This window comes from Megascapheus bottae, chromosome 4 (assembly GCF_031878675.1).
Source record: "Megascapheus bottae isolate mThoBot1 chromosome 4, mThoBot2.hap1, whole genome shotgun sequence".
NCBI classification, from domain to species: Eukaryota; Metazoa; Chordata; class Mammalia; order Rodentia; family Geomyidae; genus Megascapheus; species Megascapheus bottae.
In genome coordinates, this window is record NC_143512.1 from 22328353 (window position 1) to 22350931 (window position 22579).

Consider the following 22579-nt stretch of genomic DNA (forward strand, 5'->3'; position numbering starts at 1 on the left):
ATGCTAAAGGGCATGTGCTTCTTGTTCTGGCAATTAGTTCTGGTCTCTCTAACCTAATGCTGTATCTAGTTGTTCTGTGAAAGAAAAGAAAAGAAATGCTCAGCCTCAGTGCCAATTGTTTATATATATATATATATATATATTCAAGAAGACCTATGGTAACTGAATATATATATATCCAATTACATAATATATATTATACATAAGATATAAATATATGTAATGGAGGTTTGAATATATATAACATATATATACATATATATTTATATATAAATATATATAATCTAAGGGTGAAGATTAATTATTCCTCACCCTCAAGGAGTTAGCAGGAGAGAAAAGAGAGAAGGAACGTGAGCAAAACATGACACACACAGCAGTGCTCAGAAGAGAAAAGGTTCTTTTTTATTTTTTTAATGTTGAAAACTAGCCATAATTTGAGGACCAAGGACACAAAGGTGAAGAACACAAAATATCTTCCTGTTTTGGTAGGAAACCCCATCAATATACCAGTAAAACTTTATATATAATTTTCCTTTGTTTTTAAAAAGTAGCAAACACAATTAAGAGCACAGAGATGGGATGGGATAGAGGTTGGCAGTAGACATCTTGGAAGAAGTGAACTCTGAATGATAAGACAGCGCTACCTGTTCAAGTCCTAGTGAGACTGCAGCCCAAGCAGAGGAAGCGAGTGTAAAGGACAGGAGGAGGCTCAGGGTAGGAACTCCAGGAGACAAGGCAACTTTCAAGAATGGTTACAAACAGCATAGGAAACAGCCCAGAACTGGGAAAATGTGAATTACATGGATTCGAATCAAAGCCTGGTGAAACCTGAAAGTCATGTTATTTATGGTGATCCCCTAAGGGCAACTTCAGTAGAGACTGTGTTCTATAAGCAAGGGGCATTGCAGTTTACAGTAATGGATGAGAACATGCTGGAGGAAGATTTCTCTGGCATTCGTGGGAACTGCTTTCATCTCTGACAAACAAATATTTCTCCTGAGCTTCCAGTGAGGTTTCTTATTTCCTGAGAAATATTTATCTTCATGACTACATTTCTAGTAAAAGGGTGGGCTATAAAATAGTTTTTAATAGGCCTGGCAAGACACAGTTTGTAGCCCAAGGCAAATGGAAAAGTGTGGAGTTCTCATTTAATATGCAGGTTAAAAGCATTTTGCCTTCTCCTACCCACCCTCTCTGTCTTCACTTGTCATGTGTTCTGTATTTGTTTATTTTATGATGTGATTTCTGGGGCAGGAGGTTGTCAGCTGGCAACAGCATACCTTCACAAGCACCCATTGCCTCTCTCTACCTTACACCTCTGCATCACAACCAGCATCCTGCCAGGGATGGAGGGCTTCATGCCACTAGGCAAGGGCCAAGAAGCAATCAGCCAAGACAGGCCCAGGGAGGCAGAGAGAACACTGGGAAATTTGAAGCACATAACTGAGACTACAAGTATGCCGCATCACAATGAATTGCTATTAAAACAAAGTCAAAACACAATAATTAAAATGTCAACAGAAAGATCATTGCATTCTATTTGAAGAATCGTGTACTATGCTAACTGCTGGCACCCCCAACACCTGCCCATATTTTATGTCATAGGACAAAATAACTGCATGTCCGGGTAGACTTTTTTTCCCCTAGGCTTCTCAACTCAGTGAGCTACTACTGTCTTTCAAAAATGCATATGCCATTGTAGCTGTATGAAAGGTTATGACTGGGAAGGGAATGAAGAGTTCACAAAACCCCTGTCTATTACACTCAGCCATCTGTACCTTTGGATGCAATTATCTGAAAAAGAGAAAAAAAAAACATTGTATGAAAGAAGTTGAATCTGTGGTAATATAGTGTAGTGACCGCATGCACTGCATTTAGATTTTACTAGGTAGTATGAGTAAACTAGAAGTGGTATAAAGTTCATGTCAGAGTTCGCATAGGTGTATACACATATTACGTCATTTGCAGAAGAGACTTTATCATCCTCACCTTTTGATAGCCACAGAGGATTCTGGAATTGACCTGGACAGATAGGAAAAACAAGGGTTTTTGTTTGTTTGTTTCCCTCCAATGACCCTAAAACCATTTGGAATCATTTTTTTTTAATGTTTACTTCCAGGCATGTTATGCTCCATGAGAGAAAGAATGAAAGGGAAAGGTGAGAAAAAAGAGAGGGAAGTAGAGAGGAAGAGAGGAAAAGAAGGAAATAGGAAGGGAAGGAAAGACTTGATACTTAAATTAATGCCTCTTATTGATATACAGCTGGACCTAGAAAGTCATTTGAGGCTTCATCTGGAAATGAGAACCTCAGCCATGAATTAAAAAGGGCTAAAAGGAGAGTAGAAGTTTTCACATTCCCAAACTAGAAAACTTACCAGCTTCTTTCTGACCACACTTTCTGTTTTACCACATCCAGATCTACCAAATAATCATTTACCTGTTACTCAGCACACAGAAGGAACGCACTGCCCTATGCTTTCTGGGTTTATAATAAAATAACTGCATTGGCTATAAAAACAAATTCCCAAATTCTAAGAGAACTCATGATTCACTTTGACAAATAATAGCAGGTACTTCAATTATCAGCTAAGGGAGTGATAAAAAAAACAATTGAGTAAGGGAATTTCTCACATTGCATTTGTTTCTATATTCCTGTTGATTTTCATCACTGAATTTTTATTTCATTTGTGAATACTTATCTCATCACTTACATTTTGCTTAGTGTTAAAATAACACATGATACTATTCAAAATTTACATAAAAATTGAATACACTGATTATAAAGGAATATTGTTGGGAATATGTAAACTAGCATATGTAAACAGCCCACACAGACCTTGAAACATATACAGAACATGAAAGGTAGCCATTGTCGTTGCTGTTATATTCTATAATTTTTTTCAATAAATCATGGTCTCCTATCCTAAAACAATTATTGTCTCTTAGCTACAAAACCAGGGCAGGATCTCTGGAGTAAAATAAAAGCATTAAAACATGTTGAACCTTTGAACTTCAACATATTTTCTACTGAAGAGAAAACATGTCAGTATTTTCTGCAGGACAAAATAACAAATTACACCAAGCCTTCATCCCAAGTGTTGGTTTAGTCAGTCACTAGAATACCTTTCTTTAACCACTATGATCAAGTCTCCTTTAGGCTTGGTCCTCCAATGGCATTCTGTCCTGTATATCAAGTCCCACAGAGCCCAGGCATTTAGTGGGTCACCGAGGAAGTCAAAACCAATAGATGGCCTTCACCCATAGAAATCACTGGAAACAAAATCAAGAAGATTTACTTTTATACTAACTAATGAACATATTATCTATTAACCACCACCATCAACAAAAAAACACCACAAGTGGGACAAGGTGGCTCACTCCTGTAATCCTAGCTACTCATGAGGTTGAGATTTGAGGATCACAGTTCAAAGTCAGCGCAGGCTCTAAAGACCGTAAGACTCTTATCTCCAATTAACCACTAGAAAACTGGAAGTGGAGCTGTGGCTCAAGTGGTAGGATGGTAGCCTTGAGCTCAGGGACAGCGCCCAGGCCTAGAGTTCAAGTCCTACAACCAACAAAAACAACAACAAAAACCATCAGACATCAAAAACTTAGCTCATAAGAAATCTTCATGAAGGACACCAAGAGTTTGGGCCCCTTCATGGTTGTCAGCCTAATTACTGTGTGCTTAACAGATCATGTCCTCAAGTCCCAACTCTTCTCCGCTATCTGGATCTGGGAAGGGAAAGACATAGTCCTTCTCAGAAGGTGCTTATGTCTATAGGGTCTGTCAGACCCAGATGAAATAGCCATTGATTAAAAGTACTAGCCCTGGGTGGCAAAGACTAAAATCCATATCCTAGCCATGCTTCTGATTCCCTAAGTCAAGCTGAGCACTTCAAGGAGTATCTTGGAGATTTTCCTCACCATTGTAATGGTGATAATATTGTTGCTGGCCACAAGGGCCAATGTAAATGCATCTGTCTTTTATCAAACAATCCTCATTTCAGGGCCGGGAGTTTGGCCTAGTGGTTAAAGTGCTTGCCTAGCATGCATGAAGACCCGGGCTCAATTCCTTGGTACCACATATATAGAAAAGCCGGAAGTGGTGCTGAGGCTCAAGTGGTAGAGCTCTAGCCTTGAGAAAGTCCAAGGACAGGGCTCAGGTCCTGAGCTCAAGCCCAGGACTGGCAAAAAAATAAAAAAACAAAAAAACAATCCTCATTTCAGAGTCGTAGTCAGATGTGGCTATGTAACCCTTGGTTCATACCCTGATTTTATCACCTATTTCTTATCCTCCCCCCAACCCCCTTGGTGTTTTCTTGGTCAAATTATTTTCACTTATTTCCATTTTCTGGTTTGTAAGATATTTATAATGTAACCCTAAGAATAGGTGGTTTCATAATTTTGCCAGGATAATGGTAGAATTAAAGCACACCTTTCAGAATATAAAGAAGAATCAAGACCCAAAGAATTATTTGGCTTTTGTGCCAGTCTTCACTAGAGACAAAGCCAAATAGAATTCAAAAGTCATTACTGCATAGGAAATATTTCCTTGTTCTCAAATATTTGAGCCATTCAGAAGATTTCTTGAGATTAGTCAAAAAGACATTGGTTAGAAATGCCCTGAAAGTTCTTTGGGCATGACAAAGCAACTACTATAAAGACAGGTGTGTACTGCTCTTTCTTTTACTCTCTGGAGTTTTACAGGTTGCTAGCCTCTCTCATTTTAGGCAGGTTGGATGGGGAGGGATCTACCATTTAATGGAAATACCAAACTAATAAACAATTATACAATTTTATATTTACAAAGAAATCTACGGAACCTAGGGTATTTACAAAGAAATCTTATAGGAATTTAGCTCATATCCTTTTTTCTATCTATTCTTGTTTACATACCTATTTTTGATGGGAAGAGAGTAACATGAGCTTTCTTGTCTCTCTTAAGAACAATAAGCAATACCCTAGTTTTCTAACCTCATTTGGCTCCTCCAAGAAACAAATAAGTCAAGGATGTGGTGACTGTTAGGTGAGTATGTGTACCCATACATAAAGTGTTTTATGGAAAAAAATTCCAGAAAAGGTAACTAAATTAAAAGAATTACTTAAACACTATGCTTTAAATATTCCCTCTATGAATGTAATAGGTGAGATAATACATGTTAATTAACTTGAATTACCCATTCTATAATTCATATATATTTTAAATAATGAGAACATAAATAATAGTTACTTGTTTAGTAACAATAAATTTTAAAAGCCACATGAATAAAAACTGAGCAAAGGAACTGAGTAGAAATTCTGTAAAGAAGATGTATAATATTGCTGATAAGCACATGAAAAGATATTCAAGTGTCACTTATCATTAGGGAGATGAAAATCAATGCCACAAAGATATAAATTCACATCCAGTAGAATAACTGTTACTATTCTGGAAATATTAGAAAGAATGAGGAAAAACTGGGATCTGATGTTTGGAACAGACAATGGTACAGTCTCTGTGAAATGAAGGATAACAGTTCTTCTTAAAAATCCAGCATAAAATTACTATACAATAACAGTATGGATTTGACAAAATGAAAACAGGGACTTGAAAAGTTTTTTGTGCACCCATATTCATTGTAGTATTGTTCATAATAGCCAAAAGATGGGACTAAACTAAATGTTAATTGACAGAGAAGTAACGAAAGATTATATATGAACATTATGTACATAGCCATACATATATATGGTTTTATATATATATACACATACATGTGTATGGGTGAATATCATTAGTCTTAAAAGGAAGAAAATTCCAGCACAATGTGCAACATAGAATATCTATAGATATTCCTAGAAAGTGTTATGCCAGTGAACTAAGCTAGCTACAAGAGTATAAATACTGTATGAGTCCACTGGATCAGAAGCTTACACACTCAAATGTATAGAGATGGAAAGCAGAATGGTGGTGTCCAGGGCCTGGAGCTGAGGAATGGTGAGTTATTTATGAGTACAGAGTTTTCACCTCCAGAAAGGGAAGTGGGTTCTAAGGGTAGATGAGAGTGATGGCTGCCCCTAAAACGTTAAACTTGGTAAATTCTATATAGCAGGCATTTTTTACAAGTGTTAATTTAAAAACTAAAATTAAACATTCATATAGGCTCTCACTCCACTGGTCCTTTCATTTCACAAACATTTCTGGGAACAATACCCATGATCTAGTAAAAAAAATGAAAAGAAAGGAGATCTTGGGGTGATTCTGAGTTGAATTCTTGCTCGACCCTAAACTGTGCTAATCGCACAATATAGATAAAATACACTGTCCCAGTTTCCTCATCTAGAAAATATGGAGTGCACTTTATATTTCAAAATCCTGAAAATAATGTAACACTAAAATATCTGTCAGGTAACTGGCACTCAAAAAACAAATTATCCTTAGCATCATCACTCATCATATATCCTATTCAGAAGCCAACTTGAGAAGTAGTGCATAGCACCATGCCTGCTGTACAATTAAGTATTCAATTTAAAAAATCTTACTAAGAAGATGCATACAAGGCACTGTAATTCAGCAACTGAGTCTGTAGGTACAGGCAGACTTTGTAAGAAGACAGAGGCTGTGATGGGAATAGAGAAATCTAGAAGGCAACCTTGAAGGTTGGTTAAGATGTGAATGAAGGAGAAGACATAGCAACATTAATTATAAGAGGGTTTTGAGCTGAAAAGACAAACTATATCTCTGTCATCCTGAAAGAATGAAAAGTATTCATGAGATTTGATAGGCATATTATAAAAGGGATTGGGAAACAAAAAGTATTGATTTGGGATATTTTCTCCATTCGACTCTCTGTTCTGTTCTCCATTCTATACATTCTCCATTTTATTCAGAAGACAGAATAGCAGTATGGGTCTTTGGTGTGGCTCAGTGGCAGAACCATTGTCTAGCATGCACGGATTCTAGGTTCTACATGGAATATCACAAGAAAACAACTAACACAATGATTAGTGTATCAGAAGTGTGATGTGTGCATTGTGGTGTGTGTGTATTTGGTATTGTGAAATATGTGTGTGTGCATGCACACATGTGTGAGCCCTTGCATGCATGCATGAGTAGAAACAGAGGGAGACATTTTAAGGGTACACAGTCTGGGGAAACCCAGAGAAGAGGTGGCACTGAAGCTCAAGGCTGAGTTCCTAGAGGGAGCCTGAGGGCATAATTTTTTCTTTTAGAGATCTCAATCTTTTTTAAATTTAAATGTTATTGTGAAGATGATGTAGAGAGGGGTTACGGTTACATGAGTAAAGTGATTAAATTTCTTTTTTGTTCTTTATTGAGACTAAGTGGTTACACTTTATAGAGCTGTCACATAGTTATACTTAGCTAATATAGCAATCATATTTTTATTCTTCTAGTCTACAAAACATATAAATGTTACATAGAATCAAAGTTTTAACTCTTTGAATATTGAGAATGAAACCATTTCTTATGGATCAGGCATTGTGTACATTTCCTCCCTGTGCTAGGGAATTCGTTGTTGCCTTTTTCTCATTCGTTCTTTCTGTCCTCTCATTACCCTTGCATTGTTTAGATCTAACACCCTTGGATCAGAGAGACCTTGCAGCCTTTGCCTCTTTGGTCTTGGCTTATCTCCTTCAACATGATTTGTTCTAGTTCCATCCATTTCCTAGCAAATGTCATCATTTTATCTTGTGTGGTAGTCACTATATATTGGTACCACATTTTTTTTTGATCCATTCATCTGTAATGGTGCATCTAGGTTGTTTCCATCTCTCAGATATTATAAATAGTGCATCTGTGAACATGGGTGTGCAGGTATCTTTATCATATTCCTGGGTCATCTTTTTCAGGGTAGTTGCCTAGGAATAGTATGGCTGGGTGATAGGGAAGGTCTTTGTTTAGTTTTATGAGGTATCTCCAGACTGCTTTCCAGAGTGGTTATACCATTTTACACTCCCACCGGCAGTGCAGTCGGGATTCTCTTTTTCCACATCCTTGTCACCACTTACTGTTGTCTGAATTCAGAATCTTGGCCATTCTGATAGGGGTAAGGTGGTATCATAGGGTTGTTTTTATTTGCATAGGCTTTATGGCCATGGATGATGAGCATTTTCTCATATGTTTCTTTGCCATTTTTACCTCTTCCTCTGAGAAGTCTCCCTTTAGTTCTCTTGCCCATTTAGTGATTCGCTTGTTGGATTTGGGGAGGGATTAGTTTCTTAAATACCCTGTATATATTGGATATTAAGTCTTTGTCTGATGTATTGCTGGTAAATATCTTTTCCCAGTTGGTTGGCTGCCTTTGTGTTTTAGTAGCTATGTCTTTGTCTGTGCAGAAGCTTTTTTATTTTTAGGTAGTCCCATTTGTCGAGTCTCTCTCCAATCAGTTGTGATCCTGGGACTCTGTTTAAGAAGTTTTTGCCTGTGTCTATGAGTTCCAGTGTCTCCCCTACTTTGTCTTGTAGTAGTTTCAGAGTTCAAGTCTGACACTGAGGTCTTTGATCCATTTTGAGTTAAAGTTCATGCATGGTGACAAGCTGGGATCCATCTTTAGTTTTCTCCTTGTGGCTGCCAAGTTATCTCCAGCACCAATAATTGAAGAGGCTTTGTTCCATCCACAGTGTATCTTTGGCTCTTTTGTCAAATATCAGCTTACTGTAAATAAGTATGTGGCTTTATTTCTAGATCTCTTCTATTGTGTTCTATTGATTTTCAGGTCTGTTTTTTGTGCCAAGACCATGCTGTTTTTGTTATTATGGCTCTATAGCAGAGTTTAAAATCTGGGATACCACCTTCATTGTTTTTTTTTTTTTTTGCCTAGAACTGCTTTTGCTATTCTAGGTTTTTGTTGTTCCATATGAAGTTTTAGATTGGTTCTTGTATTTCAGTAAAGAATATCCTTGGGATTTTGATGGGTATTTCATTGAAATTCTAGATCAGTTTTGGAGATGTGAGCATTTTTACAATGTTAATTCTCCCTATCCATGAGCATTGGAGGTCTTTCCATTTCCTAGTATCCTCTTTAATGTCTTTCTTCAGGCTTTTATAGTTTTCTTTAAATAATTCCTTTATGTGTTTGATTAGGTTAATTCCTAAGTATTTTATTCTTTTGAGGGCTATTGCAAAGGAGATCATTTTCTTGATTTTTCCTGCTTGTGCACACTCTTTTTTTAAGGCCTTTAATTGACTAGGTGAAATCCATCTGAACTGGGAAGCTAATTTCCTGGTCTACCTACTTAAATATTAATCATGTCTAAAACATACCTCTACAGCAAAATTTAGAATAATTGTGAACTAATAGTAGGTGCCACAGACAGTTAAATGTCACACAAAATAATTTAAACAGAACTGGGCACAGTGGTTCACACCTGTAATCCTAGCTACTCAGGAGGCACTAGTCTGTGAGACTCTTATCTCCAATTAAGCACTAGAAAACCAGAGGAGGCACTGTGGCTCAACAGCAGGGAAGTAGCCTTGAACTGAAGAGCTCACAGGCTGCACCCAATCCAAGGGGTAGGGCAGTAGCCTTGAGCTGAAAAGCTCAGGGACAGCATCCAGACCCAGAGTTCAAGCCCCACTACTGGCAAATAATAATAGTAATATAATAATAATAATAATAATAATAATTTAAGCAGAGGAAATTTAATACAAGGAATTACTAACCAATGATGAAAGACTATGATGAAAAATATAAAAAGTAAAATCTAAAAGATACCTCAAGGCAGAAAATTAGTATCTAAGAAAGAACAAATTTGGAACTGTGGGCACAGATCTCATTGGAGAAGTTTGGCTAAGCTTACTGGGACATAAGCATGAGATACAAAGGGCTTTGGGGGAATGTACTATGAGAGAAATATATGATGAGGCTGTTCAAAAAAAAGACACAATTTTCCTTTTTCAGACTATCAACGTACTTCACAAGGTGAAAACAGTGGTAAGATAAGAAAAGAGAGAAGCATCTTTTTTTTTTTCTGTTCTGAGATAGTGAGTAGTAATTAAAGCATCAACTGTACAGGCAGACATCCACCCCATAGGAGCTGGAAAACTCCCTCACAAAAGACCCGGTCACTTCATTCATTATAAGGGACACAATAACAGACAACTTTAAGGAACTAAGAACATCATCAGGAAAGGGAGCTGATACGTACTTGGAAGCTCAGTGGCAGAGCATTTGCATATTGTATGTAAGAAATTGGTTCAATCCCCAACAACAAGAAAAATTTTTAAGCAGTGAGAAGATGAGAAAGTCTTCACTAGGGTATCAGCCAAAGACCAAAGGCCAGGTAGAACTGGAGTGCCCCATAACTCTCTGACACACAATAGAGACACTGTCAATAAAGGGAGCAAATGGAAAGATACCTACTAAAGCCCATCTTGCTCCAGTCCAGGCATAGGGGTAGGAGGAGTGGAGATAGCGCTTTCAAGAGATGGGAAAGACAACCTAAACTCTCAGCTTAGGAAGGGAGAGATGGAAGTAAAGGCCTGGTAAGAAAAAATCTACAAGTTTTCAGACACGTGCTGAACCTTCCATATTTCCTTCATGTAGAGGAGGGCTCTGTTACTTGAATTACAGAAATCCAGGTATAGAAATTGACCACTCAGGTCTTTACATCTCCTTTCCAAGATAGAAAAGTCAAATTGCCAGCCTCTATTCTTGCCCCCCTCTCCCTCCATCTCACTCTCACTTTAGTCTGGCCATAGCACAGTTTCACTCCCAATCTAACTGTGCCTGGCTCTAGAGGAGGATATTTTCTGACACAGCTTCTCTGGCTCTCAGTGCAATTGTGGTGATGCTTAATTTACACTTAAACTGATAGGGAAAGAAACTGCCTTCTCTGAAAAGCTGTTGTGTGCCAAACACTTGACCTACATGGCTCATCCATTTTCAGGAAGGAAGATGTTGTTACCTTTCTTTGTTTTACAAATTAAGGCACTGAAATTCAGAAATTAAGCTTGTTCACACAATCTTTAATTCTTAGAGGGAAAAAAACAGCTATAATGAACTTACTTTAAATAGTCTCCCTACTACTTATATTAAATATTCTTGGTTAATTGCTTTCCTAGATTCTCACTCTTCACTTTCATCAGATTCTCTGTAAAAATAGAAGCCAGGGTTTAAATATCACTTATGAAGTGTTAGATGGTGTTCTGAACATTTTATGTAATCCTTATAGCAATGCCATTTTATAATAAGAAAACTGAGGCATAGTAGAAATAAGATTCACATTCAACTAACCTATCTCTGCCTACAGGTAAATAGCACAATAGCCCCCTTCTTACTCAGTTTCACTTTCTGGGATTTCAGTGCTTCATTTCCCCATAGCCAGCTGGGTTCCAAAAACATTAAATGGGAAATCTCAAAGATGATTTACAATCTTTATTTTATGTCCTTCTTAGTGATATGACAGAATCTTACAGCATCCAGCTTTATTCCAGTCAGGTTGTGAATGACTCCTCTGTGCAGCACATCCCCTCTGTATTTCTCACCTGCTCATTGGTCACTTGGTTACCAGATTGATTTTCATGATATCACAGTACTTCTTGTTTATATTTTTGGTTAATTATGGCCATGAAGTGTAAAGTTGGTGATGCAATTGAGGCTTCCCGACACAAAACATGGAGGGATGGATTAGCGCTGATACTGTGTGAACCCTGAAGGCATAGAGATCAACTGTTGGTAAATGGTTCAGGACAATCTGCCTCAGACATTCACTGGGCTTCTTCAAAGATGTCCTCTGAATACAAGAGAGAACTACTGCTCCTGATTTCAGAGAGAAACCTCTCAGGACCTCACTTAAAACAGATTAAAGATGCAGAACGTTGTGAGAGTCAACAAGGTCGTGATTGTGTCTCCATTCCGCAGTCTTTTTTTAGGATAAAAGTGCTAGGAGGTAGGAGTTATCTTCTAAGGGGTAGTTATGGAGCCAAGCAAAAATGGTGACAAATGAGCCATGTGATGGAGACCAAAAATTTTTCTTCAGAGATGTAGATCTCAGGTAGTCCAAGCTTTAATACCACTGGTAGCCCCTTCCCTTGGCTCACATTCCAGTGGAAGCCTGTCTCTGGCTGCTCGCAGCATCCTGGTTGGTCCAGTGCAGACAAACTCCTTTGGTTTGAGAGCTGCCAATGTTTCCTGGAACCCAGAGTCACTTGGTGCCAGGAAACAACATGGTTCGGCCAGCATGTATTTATCACTTCTGAAAAATGATTTCCCACACAAGTTGAAAAAAAGACATATGAAATTCCATGTTTGCAGCCAGTTACCCTGTTGATGCCACTAATTCAAACCAGGCATATTTTTTCATATATTTTTAAATTGTAATTAATAGAAGGATTACATTATATTCACCAGATAGAAGGGGCATTACTTCACAAACATTGATACACTTTCTCATGTCTTGGTCCCCATTTCCCTCCCTCCACCCCACCCCTCATCTTGTTTTCCCCCCTTCCCTATCTGATTTCAAATAACCAAATAAGCATATATACACTATATCAGATAACAAAGTAAAATACTGTAGCAATATGAGATAACTAAGGCACAACAAAATAGATGAGAGATAGCACATTACATTAAGGACAACAACCACTCATTATATGGCTTTTGTTTCTATATCCTAGAGGTCCTTTCATTTAGCATCATACTATATGGCCTTATGTATCTAGGTTTTGTTCTATTGTAAATCTCTGTCAGTAGAGCCCAAGGTTTCTACTGATTATGACAAATGAGGGAAACCATTGAGCCTATGTTCCTTTGAGTCTGGCTTACTTCACAATATGATTTTTTCTAAGGCTTTCCATTTCCTTAAAAATATGGTGATGTCGTTTTTTCTGACAGCAGCATAGAATTCCATTGTGTATAAATACCACATCTTGTTGATCCAATCATCAACTGAGGGGCATCTGGGTTGGTTCCATATCTTTGCTATGGTAAATATTGCTGCAATGAACATCATTGTGCTAGTGGATTTAGTATGTCCTTGATTCTGGACTATTGGGTAAATACCAAGTAGTGGAATTGCTGGTTCATAGGGGGGTTCTATTTGTAGTCTTTTGAGAAACTGCCATACTGCTTTCCATAATGGTAGAACCAGTTTGCACTCCCACCAACAATGTAGTAGTGATCCCTCCTGGCCACATCCCCTCCAGCATCTGTTGTTATTAGTTTTCTTGATCTTGGCCATTCTAACTGGAGTGAGGTGGAATCTTAGAGTTGTTTTGATTTGCATTTCTTTTATGGCCAGAGATGTTGAGTATTTCTTTATGTGTCTATAGGCCATTCTTATTTCTTCTTCAGAGAAGACTCTCTTTAAGTCTTTGGCCCATCTTTTAATGGGATGTTTGTTTCTTCGGAGATTAGTTTGGGAGTGATTCAATTTTTTTTAGCTATTGAGATGTTTTAGATATGAGACCTTTGTCTGTTGTATGGAAACCAGGCATCTTTCTGATGTGCCATACCCTATGTAAATAGGGAATACTTTATTTGTATTCTTCTATTCGAATTAGAAATTTGTTGCGACTTTAGGGGCAATACATTTTTGTCCATCTTAAATTTTCTTTCTTTGATTACAAAGGAAAAATGAAACAGAATTTTCAAACTCATGGATCCTTGACAAGGAATCCACTGTTGGTCATGAACAAGAAACTGATTCTCACATCCCTTATTTGCCTCCCGAAAGTGGAGATAAAGAAAGTATGTATAAAAAAAGTAAATAAATAAGTGCAGGAATATATACATGCATGCATAAATAAACCTAAGTAAGTGATGCTGTGAGAGGCTTGTAAAGACCAAATTTTTGTTTAGTCACAGGACAAAGATAGCAAAGGTCACTCCAGTGAAAGTGCTCTTGCTTCTTTCCTTCTTTCTTAGTTATGCAAGTTTTCATCTCCCCTGGTCCCATCATCTGTGATGTGGTCAGAAACCATTGACTAATGGAGAAGGAGGGATACAAGTCCCCATGATAAATGGTTCCTGATTCATTAATAAGGCTATATGGGACAGTAATTCACCAATTTTGCTACAACTTTATATAAAAAATCCTCTTTAGTTATGTTTCATGTTCCCTTTATTTGGTGTTTTGCTTTAGGGCATTTTCCCCCCTCCGAGTTATCTTGACTCTATTTTATTTTCATTGAGAATTAGCTCTTTCTGGACTCCTGAGTGTGTGGATATTCATGGCTACATCCCCAGGTAAAATTAAATTTAGCGCTATGGTGTTCCAGCCTCTTCCCTTTTCCTAGACTATGAAGCTAGCAACCACACACACACACACACACACACACACACACACACACACACACACAAATAGCATGACCAACTCAAATTTGGGCTAAAGCAAATAGTTAAAAAGTATCTGTAGGTAATTTATTTTAGTGAGAAGAATGTTGTAGAAAGACAAAACTGTCCTTGTTTATCTTTTCTTCTGTAGAAATTATTTATTTTAGAAGTGTTTTCACTCTGAGCTGATTATTGTTGTTTAATATTTCCTTTTTCTGAGAAGTCTGACCTTTGCAAATATGTCTGTAGAAATACTATTTCCAATCTGATAAACAATATTAACATTATTCAAGGCATAAAAAGCTCAAATTTCTTTATTCTCAACCTATAGCTTGTGGACATCACTAAACAATTCCTTGTTAAATTTCTTTTGTATCCCTGCTATTTTAATCAATCCTGAACACATGAAACAGCTGAACCTATGAATTAGCTCAGAATAGAAAATGCAGTTAGAGATTTCTTTTTGTGCCTTGTAAAGAAGAATATACAGTTGTGGGGAAACCAGAATTCATTGTTCTCAGCACTGATATAGAGGAGTTTTTGGCAGAACTGTACAGAGGGAACCAAACAGAAAAAATTTAAGGATCATTGCCAAACTAAGGGATTGAATTTTGCTTACAGCAGTAGTTTAAAAAAATAGTAAATGACAGTAGAACAGAATTTCTTGTTCCTTTATCTCCAGAAAACATGTGGAACCATAGTGGCTACAGTAGTAAATGTAGTACAAATGAAAACTCTTTTCCCACCCCTGGATCTCAACATGGAATTAAAAAGGATTTGGACTAGTGAATCTTAGGAAACAGTAAGATGAGTAAGCACAGAAGCAAGAATGCCCACACCTGCTGCACAAGCTCTGTGACCAAGGCTTTCTGCAGCTGTTTCCAAGGCCACATCAGGTTCACGAGCAAAGACAGTAGTAATATTACTGAAAAATGGAATCTGGGCCATAATGAAAACCAAAAACCAGACGTCATTTGTTCTCACATGCATGTAACTTAAGGAGAGGTGAAAGAGCCTACTAAGTTATTTCAGGTACAATTCTTGGTTGTATGATAGTAGTCATGTGAGTAAACTTTGAATTTTGCTACAACACATGAAGTAATATTAAACCACACTGAGATTCCACCTCACCTCAGTTAGAATGATCATTATCAAGAAAATTAACAATCACAGTTACTTGGCATGTACACCGTTGGCAGGAATGTAACCTTGCTCAAACTCTCGGGAAAGCAATTCAGAGACTCTTCAAACACTAAACATAGGGCTATACTATGATCAGCAAGCAATTCTACTCCTAAGACTTTATCCAACCGAAAACAAAGAAGGCTACAATAAAACTACCAGCACAGCCATATTCATTGCAGTATTATTTACCATAGCCAAGATATGGAATTAACCAGATACCTCTTAACAGAAGAATAGATTGAGAAAATATGATATACACACACACAGACACACAGACACACAGACACACACACACACACACACACACACACACACACACAATGGATTTCTCATCCATCAGAAAGAATGTTATTGTACCATTCATGATGAATCAGAAGACTTGAAGATTTCATATTAGCCCAAATAACTCAGACTGAGAGAAACACAGGTTGTAAGGAGTCCTTCTTTTGTGATAGCTAAAGTATGCTGATCAGTCTACAAGTAATCACACTGATAGTAAGCAAGGAGTTACAAATGAATTCACAGAAGTGTAAAAGACTATGGAGGGTGCAAATAGAATAATTCTTTAAAAAGACGAAATCAAAGCCCAACAACATAATTACTGGGAAATGGTTATTTGCAAGAATGGAGGTGGGGCCAAAAGCAGAGGGATAGAAGAATGAAGGGGGCCAGGAGTTTGGCCTAGCGGTAGAGTGCTTACCTAGCATGCACGAAGACCCAGGTTTGATTCCTCGGTAGCACATATACATAGTATAAGCCAGAAATTGTGTTGTGATTCAGTGGTAGAGCTCTAGCCTTGAGAAAGCCAAAGGAGAGTGCTCTGGTCCTGAGTTCAAGGCCCAGGAATGGCAAAAAAAAAGAAGAATGAAGGGAATGGGTGTGGAATGCAAGCAATAATTCATTGACTATACCACAAAACTGAGAAATGTAAAGGAATGGAGCAAGTGGGGAAGGGAAGATATTCAAGTGGTGATACAGATCAAGATGCATGGTACACATAAACTGCTTTATTGAATTGCAAATTATTCAAGACATAAGCTAAAATAGAGATTAGTAAGGGGAGGGGTAGGTGAGAACATTGAAAGCAGTGACATTGATCAAAACGCAGTTTTCATAAACTATTTTAGAGAACAACTCCTTTCTATTGAAAGCTAATAAACATACACACATATATATATATATATGTTAAAAATATGGGAGAATACTAGCAGTTATATAGTGAGTTAATATCAAGGATACTGAGACCAACATATCTTATCTAGTTAATAGCCCTTCTATATGACATCATTTGCACATAGCAAATAAGTACAACTGTCACCACATCAGAATAAAAACTCCATCATTATTTATTATACTATTATTTAACATCATTCAAAAAGTTCCTGGGGAACTATATAAATAATTAGTCCCTCTGTGTAAGTATGTGATATCTTTATTTATTTAATGATTTATTTATTTATTGCTATTTTTTTTGTGGGGGTCATGGGACTTGAACTCAGCCTGGGCACTCTCCCTGGGCTCTTCAGCCCAAGGCTACTGCCCTACCCTTGAGCAAATCCCCATTTCCAGTTTTCTACTGGTTAATTATAGATACAAGTCTCAGGTTCTTTTGTGCCCGGGCTGGCTTTGAACCTTGATCCTCAAATCTCAGCCTCCTGAGTAGCTAGGATTACAGGCATGAGCCACCATGCCCAGCTTTCATATCTTTATTTTTATGAAAACAGTTAAAGAGCTATTATTCTTCTGATTTTTAGTATCTTATTATCAGCTATACATAATTATTGTGAGATTCAATACCTCTCTGATGTTTATTAAAACAGACTGAAGTTCCTAATCTCTGTGTTAATTCCAGGAAAGCAAATGGTATCAGGAGGTACTGTGTTTCCTGAATGTTGAATATCACAGCTGCCAACTGCTGGTATCAAAAGACAGCAGTCACACAAATTCCAGTGACTCAAGAACCCAGGCATTTATACATGTGCTGTGGGAAGACAGAGCTGGAAGATCAGGCTTAAGTTTTCCATTTGTCTCTGCATGTACATTTCCTTGAACTTCATTGTCTTCTTTTAGAAAATGTTTACATTGTTAACATTACAGAAGGTAATGCCTATGAGAATGCCATAAAACTATGACAGAATTTTTAGTTGAAGGATATCTTCTCTGTTCATAAGGTATTTTTTGCCTTGTGCCTGAGTACATGCAAGCATAAGCCTATGTATATTTTGGGGAACAGTTGCTCATTGGTATCTTGAAGGAATTCAGTAAGTAAAATTAAAATCTCTAATCTAAAGACATCAGTTAATGAAAAACATATGCACAAATGTACACCATATGTGACATCAGGCAAATAATTGAGCCCATTAAATTCAAAAGGCCAAAACTAAAGATTCTGAAATTTTTCAAAATTCAAATAAAGCCATGTTATCCAATAGGAACTTTTTACAGGCCATATTATATGCACAGTACAAAGATTATTTTTTTGTAATTTTTCACTTATTATTTGGTTTCTGAAATATTTTTTTCATGGTGTAAATATCTGATAGAAGTTCTCCAAGGAGACATTTCACAAAGAATACATTTCAATAGTGAATAAGCTACATGACACTACTCATTAGCTACTACTAGAAAAATACAAATGAAAAACCATAATGAGATACCACTATACACATACTAGTATGGCCATTTCCAAATAAAACAACATTCCCACTTTCAAATGTGAGGGTATGGAAACTCTGGAAAACTCAGATTGTAAATTGGTAGTGCCATTTTGGAAAGCAGTTCAGCAGTTACTTCTAAAGTTGAAAATAAACTTACCATATGACCCAGGAATTTCCATCTTAGCAATCTACAAGAAATCAGAGTATATATCAAAGACATGTACACAAATGTCCACACAACCATTATTCCAAATGGTCCAAAGCTAAGGAAAAAATACCCACCATCTTCTTCACAGATAAACACAGTGTGAAATATCCATAGAACAGAATACAATTCAGTCTTGAAAATAATGAAGCACTGATAAGTACTAAATTATACAAGAAACGTGAAGATATTGCATGAAGTCAAAGAATTCAGTCACATAAAAACTACATAGGATTTGACTGCATTTATATGAATTGTGGAGGAATTAGAAATGGATAAAGACACAAAATATAATCATTGGTTGTCTGTGATGGGGAACACGATATCAAAGCACTGCATATTGACTGAAAGGAATTTTTTGTAGTTAATGTAAAAATTCTGTAACTGAATTACAATAAGTATTTTCTAATCCTAGGAATTTACCACATGCACAGCAAATGGCTTTGTGGTACACAAATTTTCTCAGATGATTTACAGAAAAGATAAGCCCATCTTTGTGATTGTTGTTCTTAATGTACTATGCTATTTCTTTTCTCTTTATTCTTCTCATGTGGTTACTGTGTCTGGCTTTGTTAGCTGGTATATTGTATATATGTTTATTTGTTTATTTGAAATAGGAAAGGGAAGGGGGAAAACAAGATGATTGGGAGAGGGTGGGGGGGGAAATGGAGACCAAAACATGAGAAGGGGTATCGGTGTGCAAGAAGTAATGCACTCACTACCTAATGAGTGTATCTGTAAACCCTGACAATAAAATAAAATTAAGAAAAAAAAGATAAACAATTGAGGGATAACTTTTAGAAATAAGTGTAAAGTAAATGATAGAGAAATGTTTTGCCTATTCAATTAGTTTTATTTTATATGGTATGCACAACTACAGTGCTTTTCAGAAAGTGTATTTGCTCAAGCTATCTTTTTCTGATGTATAAAATGGAAATGATAAAGATAATGGTACGTTGTAAGCTTTGGTGAAAATAAGTTCATTAGCAGATGCAAAGAATTTAGAAGAAGCACAAAAACCCAGTAAATATGGAATTACCTACATGTAACTGTAGATATGATTAGAAAGATTATATCACTAACAATAATGTATATTTCATAGTATCAATTTCTTTTGGTGCTCTTTTTATTATGGAAAACTGGGGGAAAAATCATTGCAAATATTTCAGGTAGCCGGGCTCAGTGGCTCACACCTGCAATCCTAGCTACTCAAGAAGCTGAGATCTGAGGATCTCTCTTAAAGCCAACCCAGACACTAAAGAGCCTGAGACTCTTATCTCTAATTAATCATTAAAAAATGGGAAGTGGGGCTGTGGCTTAGGAGTAGGGAAGTAGCCTTGAGCTGAAGAGCTCAGAGACAGCGAGCACCCAAGCCCAGAGTTCAAGCCCCATGACCCACCAAAAACAAAAATTCAGGTTAACATAAATAAAACATATTAGTAAAGGCTATCCAAAAGTGGTGTGAGAAAATAATATAGTATGGTTGGGAACTTTGGAGTTACATGGATTAGATCAAGGATAACATAATCTACAAAAATTCTTTTTAGCAACCAAATCACTAGCAATTGAAAACAGTAATTGTAGGAATTTTCTTCTCTGATTTTCTCTTTTATCTGGTTAGTTTTGATGCAAGACTGAACATCTCCCTTATTAATTACAGGATGAAGGAAAATGGCCACCTCTAGAAGCAGTAAAATTAGAAGGAGCAGAAGTTAGCATTGATAACAGCTTGGGAAAGCCATTTGTGTTTAACTGTGTTCCTCAGTCTGGAAGTAGAATGTTTTGCCTCTGTGCAACCTCAAACCAAGAAATGAAAAGGTAATTAATTCCTCTTTTTCCTTGCCAGTTTTGCTTTCAGGAGTGGGGAATGTTTGTCCATAGCAACTCTAATAGATTCTTGAAATTTGAAGTAGGAAACGGTACAACAATCTGTAACCTAAATCCATGAATTACTTGTCTGTCCTTCAGGAGAAGTTTATGTCTTCATTATTCTTTCAGTATTGTTTTGTTTCCAAAACAATCTTTATCTTTTCTTTTTTTTGATATTTTTATTGTAATTAATAAAAGGGTTATTTGCCAGATAGAAGGTGCATTGATTCACATACATTGATACCCTTTCACATGTCTTGGTCCCCATTCCCCTCCCCCCCCACTCCCCATCTTGTTTTCCCCCCTTCCCTATCCAATTTCAAATAACCAAATACAAATATATCCGATATATCAGATAACAAAGTGAGATACTGTAACAATATGAGATAACCAAGGGACAGCAAATTTATTTTTCAAAATTTAAACACTGTGGGCCGGGAGTCTGGCCTAGTGGTTAAAGTGCTTGCCTAGCGTGCATGAAGACCTGGGTTCGATTCCTCGATACCACATACATAGAAAAAAGCCGGAAGTGGTGCTGAGGCTCAAGTGGTAGAGCTCTAGCCTTGAGAAAGTCCAAGGACAGTGCTCAGGCCCTGAGCTCAGGCCCAGGACTGGAAAAAAAAATTTAAACACTGCTACACTTCATATCTGGCATTCCCTAAAGTTGCTACACACACACACACACACACACACACACACACACACACACACAATGTGTATGAATTAATCCAGTTGTTTTGTGAGCATGTAACCCAAATGAAGGAAGAAAATACCCTATAATCTTTGATCATTAGCCTCCATAATCTGTCCTCATTAATTTCTAAGGAAATGGGATCGTGGGCCAACTCAATGAATCAATTGAAAACTGAAGTTAAAGAACTGCTAAATTAAAATCTATGTGCATATAGCCATCTAGGATGAGGCTAAGTGAAATGAACTCCTGGATATGGTGTAACAAGAACAAGCCCCTCAAAGTGACGCCTTCTCCAATCTTCTTTTCCTCCTCCTTTCACTTTTTTTTTTTCAGGTGGCTTGAGGCAATGGACAAAGCATCCCATCCCATCCGCCAGGTAAGCTCTTCCTGGTGCTTTTCCTGCCTTCATTTTGTGCAGGACCACATTACATGTCATTCGGTCCACTCTAGTACATTTTAGATCTATTCTAAAAGCTGAGAAAAATGATTTTAAGTCAATAGGGGTTTTCCTCAGATCCTATAGGGAAGCTTCCTTCCTGCTGTTCCTTTTTATTGTCTGGGGTTTGAATGCCATAACCCCCAGAAAAACACCATAGGGAGTCACAACTTGGGTGGAGATTCTGCTACACACAGAGCAGTCCAGTGACTCCCAAAGAACATGCCAATAATGCTGGGTTTGAGTCCTATACATAAGATCTGCATCTCAGCTATCCTGACCTGGTGCTGTTCGCCAAGCCATTTATTAGAAAATGAATCTTCTGTACTCATATTCATATACTCATGTCCTTATGTTCATATGCATGTTGTATGGAGACATTCTCACCAATGCTGTCCCTTCCAAATGATAGCTCTGAACCATTTATTTTGCATACATTAGGGAAAATTCATGTTGCCTGAGCAGGAATGCACGTTGCTTCATAACTGCCCTTTCAGAACAATCACCAGCATCACCACATGACAACCAGCAAGACTTGCTTCATTTTTCCTAGAACATATCACTCAATGCACTCATCCATCTTTCCAGTGCATCACCCTAATGAACCTGGGTATTTTTAAGAAGGTATCTATTTGACAAATGTACTCAGAATGTCTGCAACAATGGTAAAAAGTTTAAAAAAAAAGAATGAACACCAAACTCCCAGCAGGCTTCTAGTTCACAGCAAATAATAGTAATAATGATAAATAATAATAATGATAATAATAATGATACAGAAAGCTTTGCATTCTGGAAAGCTTTTGCACTGTCATATTAAGATGCAAAAACAACAACAACAACAAAATAAAAGTGAAGGAAGAAGAATAACTGGCCAGCACAAGCAGAGTGCTCTGATGAAGAGATAAAGCAGTGTCCCCAGACTCAGGTCAGAGTTCTCAGAAAAAGCCTCTCTCCCAGGCTTTTGGACTGAGGGCTGCCCTCCGGGTTACAGGATCTCCATCTATCATCAGTCTTCCACATCACTGACCTTGAGAGCCTCAGGCGTGAGCGGGTCTGGTGCGTTTAACTTATTCCTTTACCCAAGTGGGAGTTCCTGATAAAGAAAAGCATGAACCAAGGGTTGCTATTAGTCACGGTGGACATACCAGGACCAGACCAAGGAGGACAATCTCTGTGGTGAATGAAAGAGCATTTCAGGCCAGCATTTCTATAAATGGGGGCATTAAAAATAGGCTACTGAGCAGCCTATTTCCA

The 22579-nt window shown here is 37.3% G+C and overlaps 1 protein-coding gene across 1 annotated transcript in view; it reads left to right on the top strand.

Annotated features, from left to right (window-relative positions):
• LOC150064146 (uncharacterized) overlaps positions 1-22579 on the top strand; it is a 107535-nt gene that overhangs the window by 73138 nt on the left and 11818 nt on the right. Inside the window, exons 8-9 of the mRNA XM_090331106.1 lie at positions 19987-20144; positions 21223-21265. Of these exons, the coding sequence (XP_090187232.1) occupies positions 19987-20144; positions 21223-21265 (201 nt within the window). The remainder of the gene's footprint in view (positions 1-19986; positions 20145-21222; positions 21266-22579) is intronic.